General features: G+C 46.2%; 1 protein-coding gene across 6 annotated transcripts in view; it reads left to right on the forward strand.

Annotated features, from left to right (window-relative positions):
• The first annotated feature begins 544 nt into the window (after positions 1 to 544).
• Positions 545 to 23910, forward strand: part of OSTF1 (osteoclast stimulating factor 1) — a 28655-nt gene continuing 5289 nt past the window's right edge. For all 6 annotated transcript variants that reach the window (XM_081213896.1, XM_081213898.1, XM_081213895.1 and 3 more), the window contains exons 1-8: positions 545 to 696; positions 9751 to 9797; positions 12874 to 12924; positions 13035 to 13098; positions 15259 to 15312; positions 20667 to 20774; positions 22342 to 22391; positions 22523 to 22601. In XM_081213896.1, coding sequence (XP_081070022.1) covers positions 663 to 696; positions 9751 to 9797; positions 12874 to 12924; positions 13035 to 13098; positions 15259 to 15312; positions 20667 to 20774; positions 22342 to 22391; positions 22523 to 22601 — 487 coding nt within the window. In that variant the 5' untranslated portion in view covers positions 545 to 662. The remainder of the gene's footprint in view (positions 697 to 9750; positions 9798 to 12873; positions 12925 to 13034; positions 13099 to 15258; positions 15313 to 20666; positions 20775 to 22341; positions 22392 to 22522; positions 22602 to 23910) is intronic.

The following is a 23910-nucleotide window of genomic DNA, read 5'->3' on the forward strand; positions in this document are numbered from 1 at the left end:
GATGGCAGAGATGCACGCAAGGCCGGCCTACCATGGAGCACTTCTGGCTATTTCTCCTCACCCCCCGCGCCCCCGCTCTTGCCCCCCAACCGAGCCTGCTGCCTCCGGTGCAGCGGCGGAGGCGATTCCCCCCCGGCCAGTCGGCTTCTGCCCGGGCAGCCGAGAGGGGCGCCCCCTCCTCCTTGCCCCGGGCACGAGAAGCCTCTGGGGGCATCAAGCGCCCCCCCCCGCCCGCCCCTACCTTCGCCCTCGCGGCCGGACGCGCCGAGCAGCGCCCCGAGAAAGGGGAGCCCTTCATGAACCAGGCGCACGCCCCGCCCCCTCCAAGGAAAGGGGGCCTGACGATTGGCCAAGGCTGGCAGTCCGGCCCCCTGGTTCCAGCGATTGGCTCCTTCCTGCGGTCCCCGCCCCTTCACGCGGCCCGCCGGGCGAGCTGGCGCCTTGCTCCTCCCTCCGCCTCTCCGCGCCTGCAGTGCTGGACTTGGGCCGCTAGAGGGAGCGGCGCCCGGCGCCCCTTTTCTGCCAGTCCCACTTCCTCCTCCCGCTCGCAGAAGCAGCTGCGCTCGGCCGGGGCTGTTCGGCGAGCCGCCCTCTCTCTCCGGGAAGCGACGCCCGCCCAGCCCCTCGCCCGCCGCCTGGCTGCGCCTCCCGCTCGCGCAGCGATGTCCAAGCCGCCCCCGAAGCCGGCCAAGCCAGGTAAGGGGCGGGAAGGGGCCAGAGGGGCGGCGGCGGCGGCGGCACTCCCTGACACGTGGACCCCGCCCGCCCGCCCCCGCCAGCCAGGCGGCATTTCCGTGCCCTGGCGATGCGCGGGCGGAGGGTCGCTGTCCGGGGAGCGGTGGGCTGCCCCCTGCGCCCGGGGCGGGGCTCGAGAGAAGCTGTCACTGTCAAAAAGAAGAAGGGGCCAGAGCGCCGCCGCCGCCGCCCTCGGCCGGGTCGGGGCAGGAAGGGCGTCGAGTTGGGGGGGCGCGGGGGGGCCTCGAGCGTGTGGGATCCTCCGCTGCTGCTGCTGCCGCTCGAGCTTTGGTGCATTGATGCAGCTGGGCAAGCAGGTGGCAGCCAGCAGGAGCCCAGGCGCCCCGCCCGCCCGCCCCGTCCGTGGCCCCGCCAGGCAGGGCAGAAGCCTCGAAGCTGCCTCGCCTCCCTGAGCTTGCAGGCCCGGAGAGAAGAGCCGCAGAAAGACACCTCTTGGGTGGGAGCGGAGGGAGGTGCCTTCTACCAGGCCCAGGTGCCAGCCAGTGGACGGCAGGGGCTGCCCAGGGATTCAGGCAGAGGCCTCTCACAGCCCCCTGGAGGCACCAAGACTGAACCCTGGAGTTTCTGCACCACCACAGTATCCAAATGGTAGAGTTGGAAGGAACCGTGAGGGTCATCTAGACCAACCCCCTGAAATGCAGGAATCTCTTGCCCAATGTGGGGCTCCAACCCACAACCCTGAGATCAAGAGTCTCGTGCTCCACCAGCCCAATCCACGACCTGGCATCTGGGGAAGAGCGAAGGAGGCCCGCCTGTTTCACCACTTGCAAAATAAAATTCATCTATCAGAAGTAGAAATAAATCTGAAAAGTTCTAAGGTGTGTCTTTGTGCTTTGCAAAGATGTCGATTCTTCTCACACTCTCTTTTGAACAGACAAGGACCTGTTCTCTCCATTTCAAATATGGTATAGCTTTCCCCATTTATCAGGGTTTGTTCCAATGGCCTCAACGGAATCATGCTGGAGAGTGAGTTGGTTTTGAATTGTTCCTCGCTATAGGACAGGCTGGTAGATGAAACATTTGCCCCATGGGCTGAGATCCTGATAAAGGATGCTCAGCAGTCAGCTGCTAGGCTCTCTGCCACATGCCTTTGGCCTTCCAGAGATTGTTGGGACTCCTATCAGCCCAAGCCAACATGGCCAGGGGTGATGGGAATTGTAGTCTAACAGGCCTGCCTTAGTTACTCATCAGGTGCCTTAGCCACCAAGAGAGGCATGCGTGTTGTAGCTGCCCAGGAACTGCAGGATTTATTTATTTTAAAACAGCAGCAACAACAACAATATTTACATGCTGCTTAGAAGAACAAAAAATATCTTAAGTGGTTTACAAGTCCATCTAAAATATTCATTTAAAATATCCCTTAAAAATAAAAACAAGGTACTTAAAATTGGTAATTGTAAAACACATAAACTAAAACAACAGACCTGATTAGGCTGGCTGGAAACAAGATGTTTGCTGATATCAGTCAGGCACCAGAGACAATAGAGTGAAGGTGCGTGCTTAATAATTTTAGTGCTGCTACACTAAAATAACAGTTTCTTGGCAGTACAGAAAGAATATTTTGTGGCTCTTGTTAAAGTTCCAGTGCCACAGATCACAGCATTCAAGTGAGCACATATGGGGTGAGGTGATCCTTCAAGAAACTAGGTGTGTTCAAAGATATTTGGGGCACCTCTTGGATTAAATTGATGTTTTTTAAATATGGATTTTCTCTGCAAGCTGTATTTATTTATTTTTATTCACCACTGAGATTAAACTGAGTGCCAAGGAGGCAAATGGTACTGACTCCCTGATTCTTTAATCTCAGTTTAATATCATATAAGATTAAATATATTAATATAAGATATTAGCATTCATGAAGATATTCCATTGGGTGGGCATTGGGGGCTTTGGTGGTAGAGGGGCAAATGGCACAGATTCAAGAGCATTCAACACCCTGTTTCTGTAGTTGCGTGTGAGAAGACTACACAACCCAAAAACTTCAGCTGCAATGCAATGAATTAGATTCAAGTGACTTAAGTGCAAGAGGGCTAGTGCACTGACTTGCAGCGGCGTAGCGTGAGTTGTCAGCACCCGGGGCAACGCAAGTAATTTGCGCCCCCTAACCCGGGGCAAGGCACGTAATTTGCGCCCCCCTAACCCCTAACCTGCGAGTTGTCGCTGGCGCTGCCACCCAAACGACGCCGCTTGCCCGGAGGAGGGGGGGGCAGAGAGGCGAGGAAAATGCAACGGCCCAGCAGCTGCAGCAGCAGCGGCGGAGGCGGGGCTGTGAGGAGGGGCTGCCTGGCGCGTCCTCCGCGGCGAGCGCTGAGAGCCGCTGCCTGCCGGGCGCCTTCAGCCGGGACGCGCGCACAGCTCGTCGGTTCCGCGAGACATGCGGCTCTGCTACAGCCTGCGCCCGAGGCTCTTCGGCGACTCCGGAGGCAGCGAGCGCGCCCCCCCCCCAGATGTTGCACCCGGTGCGGCTTGCCCCCCTGGCACCCCCCACGCTACGCCACTGCTGACTTGAGTAGTTTATGGCTCATTCTGTCTATTAGCTACTGATTGAAGCTCTTATTACAGTTTATTGGACATGTTTCAGGGATCACATACCTTCTTGGAGGATGTATAATACAGTAGTGCCCCGCAAGACGAACGCCTCGCAAGACAAAAAACTCGCTAGACGAAAGGTTTTTTCGTCCGCGATTTGCCTCGCAAGACGAATTCCCCTATGGGCTTGCTTCGCAAAACGAAGCTTGCCCCGGGGACAGCGGGTCTTCTCTTTTGAAGCAAGGGGCTGCGGGGAGATAGCGATCTCCCTGCAGCCCCTTGCTGCAAAAGACGTCCGGGGGAAGCGGGGAAGCGAAGCGCTTCGCTTCCCCGCTTCCCCCGGACCTCTTCTGAAGCAAGGGGATGGGGGGAGATAGCGATCTCCCTGCAGCCCCTTGCTGCAAAAGACGTCGGGGGAAGCGGGGAAGCGAAGCGCTTCGCTTCCCCGCTTCCCCCGGACCTCTTCTGAAGCAAGGGGATGGGGGGAGATAGCGATCTCCCCCCAGCCCCTTGCTTCAGAAGAGGTCCGGGGGAAGCGGGAAGCGAAGCGCTTCGCTTCCCCGCTTCCCCCTGACGTCTTTTGCAGCTGTTCCGAAGTGGGGCGGGGGGCGGGGTCACCTGCCCCAGCCGCCCCACTTCGGAAAGCTGTTCCAGGAACAGCTCCATAGGAACCTCCATAGGCGCCCGTCACCTCTCCAGCCAGGAGAGCGCGCGCGGGGCTAAACCAGCCCCCCGCGACCCTCTCCCAGCTGGAGAAGTGACGCGCGCCTATGGCAGGAGCCTCCATAGGCGCCCGTCACCTCTCCAGCCGGGAGAGCGCGCGCGGGGCTAAACCAGCCCCCCGCGACCCTCTCCCAGCTGGAGAAGTGACGCGTGACTATGGCAGCAGCCTCTGAAGGATGCACCGAAGCCTGGCGTGGGGGGGGGGGCGGAGAGACCTTCTCCCCGCGCCAGCCTTCGGATGGCTGTCCTGAAGACTTGGGGTGGGAGAAGGGTTTTCCTTCCCACCGCCAACATTCAGAATGCTGTTCTGAATGTTGGCGGTGGGGAGGAAAAACCCTCCTCCCACGCAAGCCCCGGGAACAGAGGGAAAGCGCTGCGCGCCTTCCCCTCTGTTCCCGTACCTGTGCTGAAGGCTTGCGGTGGGGAGAAAAGCCCTTCTCCGCACCGCCAGCCTGGCAAGCGGTTTCCCTAGGAACGCATTAATTGATTTTCAATGCATTCCTATGGGAAACCGTGCTTCGCAAGACGAAAAATTCGCTAGACGACAAAAATTGCGGAACGAATTAATTTCGTCTTGCGGGGCACCACTGTAACTCTAAGGTTTACCAAAGGCTCTTAGCAAAGCCTTTGAACGTGGTAACTGTGGCAAATCTGTTGCAACCAGCTATTGTTTCAGTTTCCTAGTGGAAAAGATACAAAATCAGGAAGAGATGTAGTTTCTAACCTGCTGTCAATAAAAAGCTTTCAATCTCCCCTCAAGTCCAGAGCCATTATTTGAGGGACAATAATGTGCCCTGGGAAGCTGTTTTTTGCGACAAGCACATTTGTCCTGTTTACAGCTATTACTGGTAATTTCCATTTTGGCAAGGTTTGAAATTAGCCAGGGGCCAGGTGCGTTTTGCACTGGACTATCTGTCACTTGTGACCAAGTGAAAATGCCTAGTTGCCAGGATGATGCCTGACAGTTCCACCATCACCAGTAGGAAAAAGAGGTAGGAATAGGCCCATATATATGTGGACTCTCCCTGGATAAATGACTTTTCTTTTTTTAAGTTCTCAAAGTTCTTAACCTATCTCAGAGTTGTCATCTGAACTACGGTGGCTTGATTGAAGAGAAAGGGATTTGGAACGCTTAAAGTTGTAAAACTCTGGCCACCCAAAGGATAGAACAATTTGCAGAAATTTGTTATTATTCAGGAAGCACGTATGAGGGGAGAAGAAAATTTAATTTGGTAAGCAGAAACACTGTGTGTGTGTGTGAAATAACTGAAATTGCACCCTGGAATTGTCTGAAGAGATACAGCCCTTAATCCAGATCTTAAGCCATTGACTCATAGTTGGACAGTTCTGGAATGTAAGGATTGTCTTTATAATTTGAACTCCATAATCTAGATTTTGAAAGCAACTGCTCAAAAATATTATATAATTCCAATACAAAACCTGAACAATTTACCTATCAAAGAAGACAGAGATGGATTCAGCAGATAGTGAGCTGCAGCCATTTTATTGCCTGTGCATTAAGAGTTCTCAAAATCGAGGAGGCCGTGGCTCTTTCACCTCTTATATTTTTTGCTCAACAAAGTATCTAATTGTTTTGCACCTAACAACACCCCTCTTTTCCACAGGCCACAGAGGAGGCCTTATGCTTGGCTAACTTATTTGTGTACTGCACTTTCCACAAATACATTGTGGTCAAAAGGGCCGCAGGGTGGATAATTTAAATACAACAGCCATAATTGTATACATTGTGATATAAGATGAAGAATGCCTCGGTCTGGACAAGTATTAAAGGATATTATGCTAAAAGCAGAAGCGAGAGAAAAGTGCCCTCCCACATCAGCATAGTCCCAATGCTGATATTATTTGGCCCTTTGTGAGGGCACGCATGCCTGTATGAGTGTGCTCAGGAAGGACAGTTCTTGCTTGCTGGGGATTAGAAAAGGCATATGAAAGTGAACAAGTCTTGATGGTGAACAGGTCTCCCTCTCTCCTTAGATGTGTGTAAAGCTGCAGTTTCCTGGGAGTAAGTCCCACTGAACTCAGGAGGACATACCTCTGGGGCTGTGCACACACTTTGTCTTATAAGTACATTAAAAAAAAATCTTTTCCTCAAAGACTCCCTCACACAGCTACAATTCTCAGCAACCCTTAATAAGCTAAGTGGTTCAAGCATGTCATATTCTTTATTTCAATCATTCTCACAGTCTCTATTTGGTAGGCCATTATTATTTTCCCACATTTTAACTGAAGGACTGAAGCTAAGAGGTTTCCGTAAGGGGTCAGGGAAGCTTCCTGTTCCCAGGCCGGGGTAGGGTGACTACCTATTCCAGACCTATTCCACTTGCATATCCTATTGGGCTCAAATGATGTATGATGTTAATTAAATACATGTCATTTCCCAGTCTTTTAACTCGGGATGGGGAAGAAAATTTGTTCTGTTCACATGAAACTCCCTTATTTCCACTTTCCAAAACAATATGAGAGCTGAAATGCAGTGTTTCTGTGAAATTTGCATTTCTCCAAATTTTGCTATGTAGTTCTCCAAGTAACAAAAGTGTGTATTAGGTGAAGGTGAGCATTAAAATGTTCATATTAGTGGAAGTAGCATACAAAATGTGTTAGGAAAAATGGCTTGTGAAAATGAGTGCATTAGTCAAAATGACAGGCAGGCATGTATATATTTGGGGAAATGCATGTTGAAATGCTGACACATTTTTGTGAGGATTGTTTTTTAAAATATATATATCAAAAACTGATGAGGAAATGTAATGAGCTGAATTTAAGATTGGAAAAATGAGAAACCAAAAAGGACAGGTAACGCCCATTCCTCTCTGCTAGTTTCCCCCTACATTTCCCCTGCATTCTGCTTTTAGCCCTGTGAGGATAAATATGTGGTTCTCCACAGAGAGATGGTGGGGGAAATGGAAAGCTGGCCAAGAGGAAATGCCAATGAATTTCCAAACCTGGTGGTAAATGCAGGGGGGTAAATACAGGAGACTGACTACAGGTGCCTATTGAGTTTATAATCAGACGTCCCCACCCCCTGTGACCCGTGTGTCCCAACTCCCACTCCCCCGCCAAACATGTCAAATTGGGACCAGAGTGAGGGCTTTTTCAGTGATGGCTCTTGAACTCGCTCCTCTTGTATCACCACCCCCACATAGTCTGTAGGATGGCCAAAACCTTTTTTGAAATTGTTTTAGTTGCTGTGGTTAAATTATTTATGATGGCATGTGTTTTTAAAAAATCATTTTTTCTCTGCTATTCTGTTCTTTGTGACTGCTGTGCTGCATGTATTGTTGCTGTCAAGTTTTTTTTAAAGTTTTTTGATTTAACTTACGTTGCCTATGGCTCATTGTGGAGAGGCAGGGTTTGAATGTTTTAAATGAAGAAATGTCCTGTGTGGTATGGCCAGGGCCTGCCCAAGACATGTTGGTGCCTGAGGCAAACCACAAAACACCCCCCCCCTCCACACCAGAACAGAAGGGGTGGGTGAAGACTTACACAGCAGCGGGGGGGGGGGATAAGATCTGCATCAGGATCTGCTGCCCCTATGAATGCTGCCACCGGAAGCAGTTGCCTCACCTTGCCTCATGGGTGGGCCGGCCTGGGCTTGACCCTTAGAAATTCACTGGCATTCTCTTGCCTGCATGCAAGCAGAACTGAACATTACTATATTAGTCCAGGCCAGTACCCAAGTTCCTGTAAGGCAGCTAATGTAATGCAACATTGCATTAGTTCAACGTCATTTCCTCAGTGGACACGAGGACTCCACCACAGAACCATTTCCTTGCAGTATAGGGGCAATTTCAGTTCCCTCATCCAATGTTGAAAGCTTTTCCTCCTGAGAAGTTGGGCCCAAACTAAATGTTGCAATAAAAGCAGCTACATATGTTTAAAAATGTGCTCTTTTGTTATGTGCGGGGTAGCTGGGGGTGGAGTACAGAAGCAAATGAGGAGGAAAATAACACTTTAATACAGAAAACATTGACAGAGGGACATAGTTTTCTATGATTATCTGCAAGGCCATACAAAGAAGTTAAAGGGAAATACAGGATAGAAAAGCCCTTGGGTTCAAAAACAATAGTCCGTTTGTTTGAGTTGACTTCAGCCCTCTCAAACAGCTGCAGCAATTAAAATAATCTCAGACCATTTAAAGAGCACCTTTTCCATTAAAAAACAGCATTATGGTAAAAATATTCTTAAATGAATACTGGGAGTTACTTCTCTCTTTTTTTGCAATTGCTCTGATCCCATCACCCCTGCTAGTTTCTAACAGCCCTTGGTTTTTATAAACTTTGCATATGAGCAATAATTCCCAAGCAAACTATCTTCTGAGTTGGAAAAACGTGGTTTGTTTTTGTCTGCTGCTTGTTCTTGTCTGTCTGCATGGCCCTTTAAGGGAGCCATAAAACATAAAAGTCTAAAGGAAAACAGTCTTGAGTCTGTTGTGGTTGCTGTTGACATACGCATAAGAAAACACGGAAATAATTAGAGCTTAATTTCATAGGTTTGGTATGTGCATGAAAGAGGTGAAAATTGCAACATACTTTGCAGATTAGCACTTGATCCTAAACCAATATATTAGTATTTCAGCAAAGTTTACAGCCAAGTAATGTTTTAGTGTTGTGTGCAAACTAGGCCACTCTCAGTTTACCCTTCTCTAATATGGTGATAACAGTACTGATCTGCTTTACAGGATTGTGGTAAGAATTACTGCAAACACTTTTAAGAAGTAAATATACACGCACAGACCATTTGATTGTTAAAAATCCCTTAAAGCGGTTTACAAAAAACAGCAATTATATAAACCGCAATTAATAATTACAGTGGTACCTGAGGTTACATACACTTCAGGTTACAGACTCCGCTAACCCAGAAATAGTACCTCGGGTTAAGAACTTTGCTTCAGGATGAGAACAGAAATTGTGCGGCGGCAGCAGGAGGCCCCATTAGCTAAAGTGGTGCTTCAGGTTAAGAACAGTTTCAGGTTAAGAACGGACCTCTGGAACGAATTAAGTACTTAATCTGAGGTACCACTGTAAATTATATTGTCCTGTGCTGTGTGATACCCTTGTCCTATTTTCTGTAAAAGAGGGTGTATATTTGATTAGCATATGAACAGTGCAACCCCATGATGCGGTTAAGTGGATAAGATCGAGTTACTTTAGGAGTTACGTAAAAACATGGTTATCTTTATTTTTATATTATTAAGCAGTGGTTTTTGTTTCCAATTAATGATATATGCATATATAAAGATTAAAAAAAAACCACACGCTTGTATTCATCTGAAAATGAACTTTATTTAAAGGAACAAACTGAATGAAAATGCAAGGATGTTTATAAAATATTAATATTCTTTGACATTTGCACAAGATTATCAATTAGCTTGTCATAGTGTACATTTTGCAATCCAGAACTTTTGCTCAGTAAAATGGCTGAATCTATGCTGTCTTCTGTTTTGGTTGGAGTACATTTTTCTTCAGACTTAGATGTATTTTCCACACCTTCTTTACCTTCAAAATGGACTGAATAAGCCGCAGGTTGAGGGTCCAGTGTTTCACTTGTTTTTATACCTTCCCTCCTTGATGTGTCATGAACCTGACGAACAGGCTTTAGACTGTCGTTAGAGCTCTTGCAATTAAAATGTTGGCTGAGTTTGGGACATGGATGATTGATTCATTCAAGCTTAGGGAAAGGAAAAAATATTCTATTAATGTTTATTTCTTTCTGTATATTTAGGACAAGTCAAAGTTTTTAGAGCCTTGTATACATTTGAACCCAGAACTGTAAGTATTTAAGTTTATTTCCCCTCTCCCCTCTAAAATAAGGAAATGTCATTTTTTAATATGACTTAGCAGCTAAACCCAACCTCGCCCTTGTGATAATAAAACATAGGAATTGATATTTACATTGTACCCACAGAGGTGAAAGATCTAAACACTTTAGAGGCCGATGCTGCAGTTTGATCTTCCTTATATTTGCTCAAGAACAAGGTCTCATGCTCAGGTGGTAGTTTTGGCCTCTAAATAAGTGGACAGGCCATGTGACCTTAACCAAGGATTTGGCCTTAATTGTGCATGCACTGGTGTCTGTCAACACAACAGTGTTTCTTCTGAGTGCACAATATGACCAACTCGCATCTTAGTCACACAATGGATGAGGGAGGGAGTTCTAAATCCAACTGACTTCAGCAAAAGTATTTTAGTTTCTGAACAAACTGCTTGAAAAGTGAGAAGTAGGGTGGAAAGTTGGAGGGGGCAAAGCCTGTATTTTGTTCTGCTTTTGCCCCCCTGGAGAGATGTGGATTGGCAGTGTCATTACATCCAAGATTTTGAGCATCCTCTTCAAGTTTGTCTGAATCCATTAAGAGAAAGTGTTAACCAAGCTGCACAACATCCTTTTAAGATACTGGAATCTCTTTTCTCTTGCTGACTCAGCATGCCTTCTGAGCAGTCGCATCTTGCCAAAGGCTTACAAAGTAATCTTCTCTTACAAATCCTTTCAGTAAGGAACAGCAGAAAAAGCAAACTCAAGATGTCTTCTGCTATAATGCTGGATGGGTGAGGCATATTCCTTTTTCTAGGGCCTGCCTTTTGGCTAATAATTAACTTTGTCCTAAGGTAGGTCCGACAGATAAGCCTCCAGCAAAAATGGAACCACCACAACTCCTTAGTCCAGGCATAGGCAAACTCTGGCCCTCCAGATGTTTAGGACTATAATTCCCATCATCCCTAGCTAACAGGACCAGAGTCAGGGATGATGGGAATTGTAGTCCCAAACATCTGGAGGGTCGGAGTTTGCCTATTCCTGCCTTAGTCCAACTTTTCCACTTTAAAGCTACTCTGTAAATTAAATATATTGGGGTGATCTTGCAACTCCACTCTTGGAAGCCTCCCATGTCTAATGTTCTGCTGTCTCATGTTCTCGCCCCAGTCTCTTTCCTTCTGCTCCTCCAAACCCATGTTAGGAGAAACTGAGGGCAAGAAAGGAAAGCCAAGTGCGGCCTCCACAGCTGCACTTCAGAAAACCAGAGTATACACCCCTCACCCTCTCAAAAATGGACATGTTTGAGAGAACAACCAGCACGGTTCCTTGTGTGTCTTTGATTGAGAGAACGCAGTGTAAACTCTCACTCTCTTTCTAAGGCATCCTTGACCCCAGGTACGCATGGTACGCATACCCCTAAACATTTTGTGAAGTTTGGCCTCATTGAGGGGCAGTATTTCAATATGTGTAGGAAAATGAGAGTATCCCCTAAACATTTTTTTAGAAAAAAAAGCTCTGGGTAGACCGGGGTGGACTTTAATCTTTCATATTTCAGAGGTGCCCTATGAGAGGCTTAGATGAGAAGCAGGGTGCTGTTTATATTGCTAGCCTCTCAGGTGCAGGAAATGATGGTTGCTAAGGAGCCGGCATGCCATGCTGCATTTCTGAAAGTCTTGAGCTCCCAGTGCCAAGGACGGAGGTGGCACACATGACACAGAAGACCTGTGACTGGATTGCCTGATTTGAGCCCCCCCCCCCCATTTGTTTGGAGCAAAGGTTTTAATCCTTGCCTTCCTCCCCCAGTTGCTATTAACTCTGCAGCACAAAGCAAATCACAGAATCACAGAATTGTAGAGCTGGAGGGGACCTCGAGGGCCATTCAGTCTGGCCCCCTGCAGTGCAGGAATCCTGCCCACAGCAATCCTGGGTGGGCTTGAACCACCAACCTTCTGGTTAGCAGCCAGATGTGCTGACCCCTTGCTCCAAATAATGCAGGCTCAGTACACACACACACACACATGCTTCCCACTGCAGTGCAAACAGGAGCTTTGGGGCTTTGAGCTTTTCTCAGCCCCACAACTCCAGTAAAAATGGGTGAAATCTCAGGTACAGTAAAGTGAACCAATCCCAGATGTCCTGCATCATGTGTAGTTTGGCCTCTTCAGTAGCTGTTAGCTGGTTTATTATTCCCTGGCAAGCCAGCAGGTGGCAACAGGGGGCAGCAAAAGCCCCGTTCCCTTTCCTTTCCCTGTGGTTGCCTTGCCACTTGGGGCAGAGATGCCACAGCCTTTTTTCGGAGGCAGAAGCAACCTTCCTGCTCCTCTCCCTTTCTTCCCTTCCCGTTTTCCAGCTTGCCAGGGCTCTCAGCTTCCACTTCCCCAGTACAAGATAAGCTCTTCACTGCCTCAGTGCATGTCTTATGGGGCCAAGGCTGCGGTGACCTTGTTTTTGCTCACAGGCTGCATAGGAGATTTCAGCGAAGGCTGCCTAGTGCCGGGTAGAAAGCATGGAAAGGTTCAAAAGTAAAAGAAGTTGCTAAGAATGCAGTTCATCGAATTCAGAATTCTTTCCTGTTTGATCCTCTATTCAGGCCCACCAGGAGTACTGGTCCCCCCTTTAAACTGGGACTGCCTGTCCTCCCTGGCTCCCTTTTCACCTGCAAGCTGCCTGCTATTTAAGATTTCCCACAATGCTCAGGAGCAACACTGTTGAGGCATTGGGGAAGAATTTAAATGGCAGACCCCGTTGGTTGGGGCTCAGAAGATGGCTGATTTGGTGTCAACCTTGCCTCTGTTTCCCTTCCTGTGAGCAAGCAACTGTGGAAGGGAAAGATGTTCTTAGCAAGAAAAGCAGAAATGTCTCTTACAGACCTCAGCCTTTTAAATATAAGCTCCGCCAAAGACACAGGCAGACCTTCTGTGGAGTTTTGAGTTGGTGTATACTCTCATGGCCCTGTTTCCATTTGATTGATGGTTTGTACCTCTTCCTCAAACTGAATGAAGAAGATAAATCCTAAAATGTTGTTAGGCAAGGCTGCAACAATGATATTCTTCTAAAACTGGTCTGCAAACTCAAACACCCTCTTTATTGTTTCAGCCAGATGAACTGTATTTTGAAGAAGGAGATATTATCTACATTTCGGATATGGTGAGTTCATCAAACACAAATGTTAACAACTGGACCGTGCTAAATAAACAGAGTACATCTCAAGTGGAGTCATTGTTCCCTTTTTCAGCTTTGCTTTCTTTTCCCTCCAGAGTGACACAAATTGGTGGAAGGGAACCTGTAAAGGAAGAACTGGACTAATCCCCAGCAACTATGGTATATTCCAGATTTGCTTTACCTTTCAAGATATATCTCTCCACCACAGATGTGGACTGTAAGGATGTATGCAGCTTGTAATTTTTAAGGGGTTGTCTCTGATCCAGATACAAAGAAATATAGTATCTTCTAATGTGATGCCAGAACCGGGCATTAAAAATGGTTTCATGGCAGAGAGCTCCTTTGAGAACACACCTTTTAACTGGAAGAATGCATCCGGGTTCTTTTGTGTGCCATCTGCTGGACAGACAGAAGCAAAAAAACCTCACAAGTGGATGCCTTTTAATGTACCGTAGTTTTCGCTCCATTACACGCATTATTTTCCTCCTAGAAAGTAAGGGGAAATGTCTGTGCGTGTTACGGAGCGAATGCTTCCCTCCTCTGTGGTTTCCAGCGGGAGAAGAGCCGCTGAATGGGAAGGAGAGAGGGACAGAGTGCCTGCTTCTTTAAAGGAGCAAAGTGGGAGGGGAGGGGAGCCGTTTACACGAGTGTAAGTGGCTCCTGTCCAGTTGGCTCCTTTAAAGCAAGCAGGCTCTCTGTCCCTCCAGCAAAGTTTTTCAGCTCGCTAAGGGGGGGGGGGGAGGGAGAGAAGCAGAGCTTGCTCCACGCGTGCTCCTTGTCCCTTGAGTGCTTTTCCTTCCCTCCCCACTTAAAACATGGTTAAAAGCACAGATCCACATGGATCCTCAGGATTTTTGCACTGGGTCACCCCAAATTCACCATCAGATCACATAGCATGACCATGGCTACAGTTTGCACCAAAAAAAATCACACACCCACTGTTGCCTGGGGCCGCAGTGGTGCAAAAACGTGGTTACAAACATGGATCCACATGGATCCTCAGGATTTTTGCATTGGGCTACCCCAAACTCACCATCAGATCACATGTCTGTGGCCACAGCATGAACCACAAAAATCATACATCCACTGTTTCGTGTAGAATATTTTTTTCTTGTTTTCCTCCTCTAAAAACTACATGTGTGTTATGGTCGGGTGCGTGTTATCGAGCGAAAAATACGGTATTTATTTTTTAATAAAATGTATGTCGCAACCTTCAGTCTTATTATGGGGGGAGCGTTCACTAAAACTTTAGGACCACATGTATGATGATGATGATGATAATGCTGAAAAGGATAAGTCTCTAAAAATAGCATAAAGATTATATGAGACAGAATAAAACAGATCAGCATAAATGTTGGGAAAATAAAAAGACTTCTGCACAGTGCTGAAGAGATATCAGATATATTTTTTAAAAACAAAAAAGCTAAATATGTTTCTTGTCCTGCTGAAGCATAGAAGAATATTCACAACTAAGTAGGATTTATAAGCTGGATTTACAACTCCCTGGGAATTGTAGATTTGCATAAGTCCTGAGATATCTTCAAGAACCCAAGAATAGTCACATCTCCCTCAGTATTTTTGGCCCAGATCCAAGGCCTTCTTTGTTGAGCTCTGCATGCACAGCAGACTTTTAGCATCCTTCCACTCAGGAAGGGCTCACCCCAGTCGGGCGGCGCTGCAGTGCTAGCCTTCCAACAGCCCATGTTGCTGCCGCTTTATTTGGGGGAGGGGAGAATGATGGGGGAGGGTGGGGCTGCCTGGATGCAACAGGGGGAGTGCTTTCCTTTTAGAAGGCCGCCTGCTTCCCCATCAGACAGAACATCCTCCAAACCCGGAAGAGCTTTGGAAAGAGGCTCAGACATGGTATGTCTTGCTGCCGGAAAGGCACCACAGTGCCAGTTCTGAGCCTCCGTGTTGTCTCGATCAAGACAATTTCAGCATGTATAACTTGCATGACAAGCTATGCCTCCAGAGGTCACCTCTTCCGCATGCCCTTTCTTCTGTCATGGTGGCCACCTTGGGCTCTGTAGACACAGAGCTTCTCCAACATTAAATTAAAGGAAGCTTCGCGAGGAGCTCTGTTTGGCACAGGCAAGTTTTCCGCGTTTTGAAACTTGGGGATCAAAACTTATAGTGCATACAATAAGGAGTTTAATATATATATTTTACATCCTTGGCCTTTGATAAATATTAAACATATTAGTGCATAGAAGGAAGAAGGAAATTAACGGCTTTCAGTTACCTTGGGCCGTTCAGCAAGGTGCAGGAATCAAAGGAGTCACCTGCTTAAGATGACGTGTGTTTTTCCTTTTGTTTTAGTGGCTGAACAAGCAGAATCCATTGACAACCCACTGCATGAAGCTGCCAAGAGAGGTGGGTACAGATGAAGTTTGCAGTATATCAGATCCCCCCCCCCCCGGGCTTGTGTATTCAGTTACCACAGTATTCTGGGTTGCCACAGAAGCAATTCATCGGTTCTCTTCCCATTGGGTTGGGGGATGAAATAGATTGGGTTGTTGAAGTTTCTTTAAAATATGAAAGCTATGAGAGTGGGATGTCTGTGTGGGACAACAAAGGCATTTTACTTCTAAGAGAGAGGGTTTAATTGTTTGTTGCATGACTTGAGTATTTTGGACAAATAGTCTTGATTTGCAGAATAAATATATTTATTTGCAGAAAGAAATAGGCACAATAGATCAATTCTTTTAGTACTGGGAAAGGAATAATGGTTTCAGATTAAATAACTGGATAGAAAAAAATTGTATTTTTACTGTTACTATGATAATTGCTTTTATTTCTAATGTTTTTGATCTGTATTATATTTGTTTTATGTTTCTCTTTTGTAAGCTGTCTTGCAAATCTAGATTTAAATACACATTTTCAAATAAATATTAAATAATTGGTTTGATAATGATGGTATACTAATGCGGGTATATGGTGATGAATAGTTTAATAGCTTTAACAAATCATTGTGATGTAATGACATTAGTCCAGGTTATAATCACACTGTATACACAGAATACAATAACACTTTAACAATATAGTAACCCCTGTGGTTTTTGTTTTGCTTTTACACTTCATAAATATAATTTTAAAAATGGTAATCTCCCTAATTCAATGCTTTATTTATTTATTTCATTTATCTCCCACCCTTCCTCTCAAAGGAAGGTGGCAAACAAGTGATAAAAACACTAAAAATATCCTAAAAACCAATTCTAATATAGATGCAAACCAGGAAAGATTTCAGCTTTCAATGCATTTTTATTTAGAAGTAACTGCCACTAAGTTCAATGAGGATTCCTTCTAACCCTGTGTATGTATACTCAGAAGTAAGGGCCATTGCGTTCAGTGAAACTTACCGTATATACTCGAATATAAGCCGACCCGAATATAAGCCAAGGCACCTAATTTTAGCACAAAGAACTGGGAAAACTTATTGACTCGAGTATAAGCCTAGGGTGGGAAATGCAGCAGCTACTGGTAAATTTCAAAAATAAAAATAGATACCAATAAAATTACATTAATTGAGGCGCCAGTAGGTTAAATGTTTTTGAATATTTACTTCAAAGAATAACAATAAATTAGCTCTGTAAGTGGAAAAGAGGGTCAACAAAAACAATATGGTATCAACAATAACTTTAAAAGTTCAAAAGCCTTAGCTCAATCGGTAACCAAGCTAAAACACAAGAGTTAAAATCCTTCAAAACTGGATTCCTCCTCATCATCTGTATGCCCAAACAGAGCTTCAGCTTTAGCTGGTGTGAGGTTATCAGCAAAGACATTGTCATCATCACTGAGTTCACAGTCACCACCATCACTGCTGTTCTCATACAAAGTGCTGTCTTCACTGCCACCCATAGCATTACTAATGCCACATTTCTTCAAGGCGGGTTGCACAATGTCCTCTGGGATCTCTTCCCATGCATCACAAACCCACTTTGCTATCAATTCTATGTCGGGCTTCATTAGATTTCCAACTTTTGTCAGTCAGGCTTGATCAGGTGACATCCATTCATGCCACATCTTTCGCACACGATCTTTGAAAGGTTTATGTAAACACACATCTAGGGGGTACAATACAGATGTAAGCAGACTACAGATGTAAACAACTACCAGACTTTTAGAAGACATCTGAAGGCAGCCCTGTTTAGGGAAGCTTTTAATGTCTGATGTATCACAGTATTTTAATATTCTTTTGGAAGCCGCCCAGATGGGCGGGGTATAAATAATAAATTATTATTATTATTATTATTATTATTATTATTATTATTATTATTATTATTATTATTATTATTATGCCCACCTGGAATAATGGCCAAAGTAAATTGAGAAGACTTTTTTATGTCAGCAGATGTGTGGGCTCTGAACATATCCCAAAGTAGCAATGATGTTTTTTTCTTTAAGGCTGCTCCTGGTTAGCCGTTCCAAATTTCTTCCAGCAATCTTTTTGTTCCGTCTTCATCCATCCAGCCTTTAACATGTGCGCGCACTGAAATTCGTGGTGGGAATTTGACCTTTATAGGCAAGATCTTTCTTTTAAAAATAATGACAGGCTGCAGCTTAGTTCCATTAGCCAAATATGACAGAACGACTGTGAAATGGTTCCCCCCCCCCATTTCCTGTGGTTCTGAGTAAAATAGTTTTGTCTCCCAAACTTGCCACAGTTCTGTTGCTTGGAAGATCAAAGGTCATAGGTGTTTCATCCATATTTCCAATATCTCCCACATCATAGCTATGGATCTTTCTGTGTTTTATGATGAATGAATGGAATGACATCACTTTTTCATCGTCTTTTCGCAACTTCTGTGAAATCTTTGTTCTTTGCCGCAAACATAGGGCAAACCTATTCATGAAGTGGGTACACCATCCTGCTGAGGCAACAAAATTTTCAATGCCTGGTGCTTTTAATTTGTCATTTTCAGCCATTTCAAAAGCACGTAAGCGAATTCCCATGCGTGTTACACAGTAACCATTTTGACGACACTCCATAACCCATTGATGCAATTCAGTCTCTAGAGCCCCATATGAAGTTGTTAAACCACATCAAGCTTTTTTTGCCTTTGGAATCTTTTCCAAGTCAGCTTTCATTTTCCACCACTCCCTCACATGTTTTTTGTCAACACAAAATTCCCTACTTGCAGTAGTGTTATTGCTTTCTTCTGCTCTTGACACAACCTTCTGGTCCAGTATTAGAAGTACAATGGTACCTCGGGTTAAGTACTTAATTCGTTCCGGAGGTCCATTCTTAACTTGAAACTGTTCTTAACCTGAAGCACCACTTTAGCTAATGGGGCCTCCCACTGCCGCCACACTGCCGGATTTCTGTCCTGAAGCAAAGTTCTTAACCCGAGGTACTATTTCTGGGTTAGCGGAGTCTGTAACCTGAAGCGTATGTAACCCGAGGTACCACTGTATTGGGATCCATTTCTAACAGGATAAAAAAGACAGCGCAGTGCCTCTCCCAACCGCGGCTCCTGTGCCCGCCTTTGCGAGAGGCGGGCGGCGCCAGCAGGACCAGTGGCAAGAAAGGGCCGCTCATCCCTCCCCTGCTGCCGCCCGCCTCTGCTGCTCTGCCGCGGTTGGCAGAGTGGAGGGCAGCGCTTCTCCAAAGCCAGCCAGTCCTTTCCCACCACTGGTCCTGCCACCACCGCCTCTGCCACTCACACCATAGGTAGGCTGGGGGGAGGGGGGAGAGAGAAGCCCCCTCCGGTGTGTGTGCACGCACACATACACACACACATGGTCTGGCCCGCCATGCGGTCTGGGGGACAGTCAACCAGCCCCCTCCCAAAAAAGTTGGCTGACCCCTGGTTAAGTGGGACCCTCACTCACGTACAAGCCAAGGGGGGCTATTTCAGCATAAAAAATGTGCTGAAAAAGTCGGCTTATACACGTGTATATACAGTACCTCAAGGTAAATGTATATAGCATTTCAGTCTTAGTAGTAGTTAAGGCCCCTACTAGTTTAAATTGATGTATTCAGAACCTAGCTGTTGGCGCCACTGCAGGCTTATCCCTCCTCCATGGCCAGCTTCACACGTCATACTAAGCCAAGGCCCAGGCTCCCCAAGGGAGATGGCAGCCACTTCCATCCTCCCTGGCTGTCTCACTGTTGCTTTGCACTGAGCTAAGCCATGGCTTGGCTTAGCATGCTATCCAACACCAGACGAATGAGCAGGAAACCAAGAGTAACTAATCATGGTTAGTCTAGAGAAAGCTAAACCCACAAGACCAGGTTCAGACAATATGCAGAGCCAGGCCGTGGCTTAGCTCAGTGCAGCACAGCTGCAAAACAACCAGGGAGAGCAAAGTGGCTGTCATCCTTCCTGGGAATACCCGTCCTCATATGTGCAAGCTAAACCCTGATTTGGCTTACTGTGAATATAGAATCACAGAATCTTAGAGTTGGGAGGGACCCAAGGGTCATCTAGTCCAGCCCCCTGCAATGCAGGAATCACAGCTAAAGCACCCAGGACAGATGGCCATCCAACCTCTGCTCAGAAACCTCCAAGGAAGGAGAGTTCATCACCTCTCTTGGGAGTCTGTTCCACTGCTGAACAGCTCTTACTGTCAAAAAGTTTTTCCAAATCTTTAGTCAGAATCTCCTTTCTTGCAACTTCAAGCCATTGATTCGAGTTTTACCCTCCAGAGCAGAAGAAAACAAGTATGCTCCCTCCTCCATGTGACAGCCCTTAAGATATGTGAAGATGGCTGTCATATCTCCTCTCAGTCTCCTCTTTTCCAGGCTAAACATACCCAACTCCTTCAAGCACTCGTCGTGAGGCTTAGTTTCCAGACCCGTGATCATCTTGGTTGCCCTCCTCTGCACACCTTCCAGCTTGTCAGCATCCTTCTTAAATTGTGGTGCCCAGAAGTGGACACAGTATTCCAAGTCTGGTCTGACTAAGGCAGAATTTAGCGGGGCTATGACTTCCCTTGATCTGGACACTAGACTTCTGTTGATGCAGCCTAGAATAGCATTCACTTTTTTTGCTGCTGCATCACACTGTTGACGCATGTTCAGCTTGGGGTCCACCAAGACCCCTAGATCCTTTTCACATGTGCAAACCAGGACAATATGTAAAAGGGAAACCCTCAGCTCATACTGAGCAGCCACATGGGTACAGAAGCTACTGGATTGGTGCTCTTGTAAACTGGCCAAACAAGCAATGTGCATACTTAGATTTCGAATCCTTACAGTGCAAATCTCTGCATGCCTATTCAGAAGTAAGTCCAGTGGATCTGACTTTCAGGTGAGCTGGTTAGCAAGCAATACACTTTTACAAAATTTGGAAGAACTCGAACTGTAATTGAAATAGATTCAGGTAGAACTGTCATTCTTGGTTATAGTTTTGACTTGCATCATACAAGTTTTTCTTTACTGGACAGGTGACATTTGATAATGTGAGCAATGCATAATGCATAGGTTCAACAGTATAGGCTGTTAAAAGCTAAGCAGCTTGCTTGTTAAAAAGACAGTTGTCTCCCAAGCAGAATATTGAATGGAAGTAGAATTTGCATATCATTTTCATTCATGCAGCAATAATGTGATTTGGTAGCATCTGGGGCTGTTGTTGATGAAGAGCTGAAATGCATTGCATACCAGGGAGACTCATCATTCTCAGTATGATTTAGCTTAATAATTTATTTCTTCCCTCTACCCACCTCCGCCAAGAAAAACAACTCCGTTATGTTCTATGAAAAATATATTTCTTTTTCTGTTTCAGGAAACCTGAGCTGGCTGAGGGAGTGTTTGGATAACAGAGTTGGCGTCAATGGCTTAGACAAAGCTGGGAGCACAGCCTTGTACTGGGCATGCCATGGTGGACACAAAGGTACATGAGAAGTGAATGAAGACGAACACCCTTCTTCTTGGAGCTTTCATTCACTGGGTTAATGGGCCAGCTAGTATTTCCTCTTCTACTGCAATCAGTAACGGTCTGAATTCTTGTATGATACAATTTAAATTAGGAAGAGGGAGGGAAATTAAGAAATAAGATTGGATTGGCCTCAGCTAGAGCCAGACATGAAGCGTTGCGGGTTCTGTGTGGGCCCCATCTCTTCCTGCAGAGGCCATCTCACTCCTCACTTTCAAGCCTTACTCTTGAGGTCCTTTTTATGCTGTCAGGCCTTTGTAAACTGTTTTATTCTGTATTTTTAAAATTTATTTAGCCAGTCACTTTAATGATTATATGGTGTGTTTTTAATGGTGATTCATGTCTTAATCGTTTCACACTGCCCTGATATTTTACGGTGTGGCAGTTCAAAAGTACTAAAAAAACAGGGGGGGGGGAGTAAGCTGCCTTACTCCAAGTCAGACAGCTTGTCCATCGATACAGCCCAGTAGGGTCTGCTCTTATTGGCAGCCAATCTCAAGGAATTCCTGCAGAGTGGTGCAGCAAGAAAACTGCCTGCACATTTGCAAAGCTAGGCAGTGTCCAGTATGGTTTCATATTGGATGGGGAACCACTTGTTGAGATTCCTGCATTGCAGGGGTTTGAATGAGATGGCCCCTGGGGTCCCTTCCAACTCTTTAATTCTATGGTTCTATGATATCACTCTCTGTACTTCTTCATTTCCTCCTGACCTTTACTGATTACATCCTGCCTCTCCACCCATGCCCACACTTTGCCAACCATGTGTGTGTGTTTTTATAGTTATAGATATACCCGCAGCTCACCTGATAAGTGGACCACAAAATCTGGTGCCATAATAAATTTAATAGCCTTTGAGGTGCCACAGAGTTTTATTGTTTTGGCTGGAAGAGACTCAACACGGCAATCCCTCTGGAAATAAATATGGATCTAAAATCATGTGCTCTTAATAATGGCAAAGCAGAAAACAAAAGAAATGAAAGGTGATCCTGAATTAAGAATGTGGGTTTTAAAAAGAGATTGTATCAGCTTTCATAGATTAGTTCTCTTAAGTTAATTCAACTTTCACAGCTCACTTTTTGAGCTGATTGAGTCTAGATCAGGGGTCTGCAACCCGCGGCTCCGGAGCCGCATGTGGCTCTTTTACACCTTTGCCGCGGCTCCGGGGCGGATACTAGCGAGGAGAGGAGGCGCATTGTGCGCCCCGACACTCCCCACTGTGGCGGACGCTGTACTGGCTGTGACGTCGCATGGGGGCGGTGCGTGCGTTAGTCACGCACCGTCCCAATGTCACCTTCCCGCCCGCTGTCAGATCGCGGCTCCGGAGATATATTTGTTTTAAATGTCGCAATGGTTTTGCGGCTCCCAGTTTTTTTTTTCTTCGGAAACGGGTCCAAGTGGTTCTTTTTGTCTTAAAGGTTGCAGACACCTGGTCTAGATCCTGACTTTCCTGCTACGTTTTGAATATAACAAAGCAACTTCCAGTTTCTCACGATATCCCCACTCCCAATTTTTTCACTTTATGCAGATATAGTGGAAGTATTATTGACGCAGCCAAATGTAGAACTAAACCAACAGGTAAGTAATCACACATTGAATGGCTTTCCACAATGGGTTTGTGATAATGGTGATTGATTACCATTGACATGATCTAAACTTCTGTTGCCACATTTTAACCTTGATGGGTTTCCCCACTTCTGCATCCACAGAATAAACTGGGGGACACAGCTTTGCATGCTGCTGCATGGAAGGGTTATGCAGATATCGTAGAAACACTGCTGGCAAAAGGTAATTGCATTTACCAAGACATTCCTGTCATAAGCACGGGCCCTGGCGAGATGTGTATATCTAAGAAATGCACAAGTTTTATGCCTGCACGCGGTGTCCCCATACCTTCTCTTTCCATTCCACTTTCTTGCCACACAATAATTCAACACTTCTTGTGGTAATGAACCATTAATGTTACATCTGAACTGGGAAACTATGGTTGGCAGCATTGAGCTAGGATCTTGAATCACAGTTGCTTTTAAAGTTGTTGTTATCCTCGTAACCATATGTCAGGGGTTCAGGAGCAGAGGCGAGGGCAAGGGAGGAAACAGAGAGCGAGGGGGAGGAGGCCGAAGAAAAGATGAGTGATGACGACGACCCGAGATCTCCGAGTCTTTCCAGTGAATCAGAAGATTCACAGAAAGGAGCACCAGTGGCCAGAGCAAGGGGGGAGCCTAGGGGGACACCCCAGGAAGAAGGGTCCAGAGGGGGCTCAGAGGGGAGCAGTTGGAAATCGGGGCCAGCGTCACCAACAGAGCGCAGTGGAGAGGAAGGGCGCCAGGTATCGAGCTCTGGCAGCTCGCAGCAGAGGGGAGGGCATGAGTCAGGAGTGGCCACACCTCCATCGGGGAGCGAAGAAACGGTTAAGCGGAAAGTGGAAGGTTGGGCGCGCGCGCCAAGTTCAAATGCACAGGAAGGTGGCGCAGTAAGCAGCCCGGAAAGGGAGCCAGGTCCTAAAGCCCGACGCAAGGAGACAGAAGGGTCCGGGGGGTCAGCGTCAGAAGAGTCCAGGAAGGAAGAGACCGCGGGGGGCAGAGGGACCCAGAGAAGAACGGTCAGGCGGAAAAGGTGGAGTAAGGCTAGGGTATTAAGCTGGTGTACAGGGGGCGGAGACTCAGACGGAGCTTCGCCGGTCTAACCCATAAGACGTAGAGCTGCACATGGCAGCTTGAGAATGGAAACTGTAACTCAATAAAGACTTTTATAAAGTGAACGCTGGCTAGCGTGATCCTCTGTGAGCTAGGATCTGGAAGCAGCTCTGACACCATAATTTCCTGGTACTGACAAAATACAAAGCTATAGTTAACTGAAGTGTTGCAGGGTTAATAGTAGCACACTGAGAAAGTAGAATTGGTGATAGGATGAAACATGTTGAGCACAAGGCTCATACATTCCTCAGTTTGTTAAGCCAAGATATGCACATCTGAACTGAGCCATAGGTACACATTTGCGTACCCAGTTCGCAATGTATACTGTGAACGAGCTGTTTTTGTGGCATCATTTTACCTTCTATAATGCAGTTATTATTTTCTCACTTGACATACTAGTT

Source organism: Podarcis bocagei, assembly GCF_964188305.1.
Source record: "Podarcis bocagei genome assembly, chromosome: 11".
Lineage (NCBI taxonomy): Eukaryota > Metazoa > Chordata > Lepidosauria > Squamata > Lacertidae > Podarcis > Podarcis bocagei.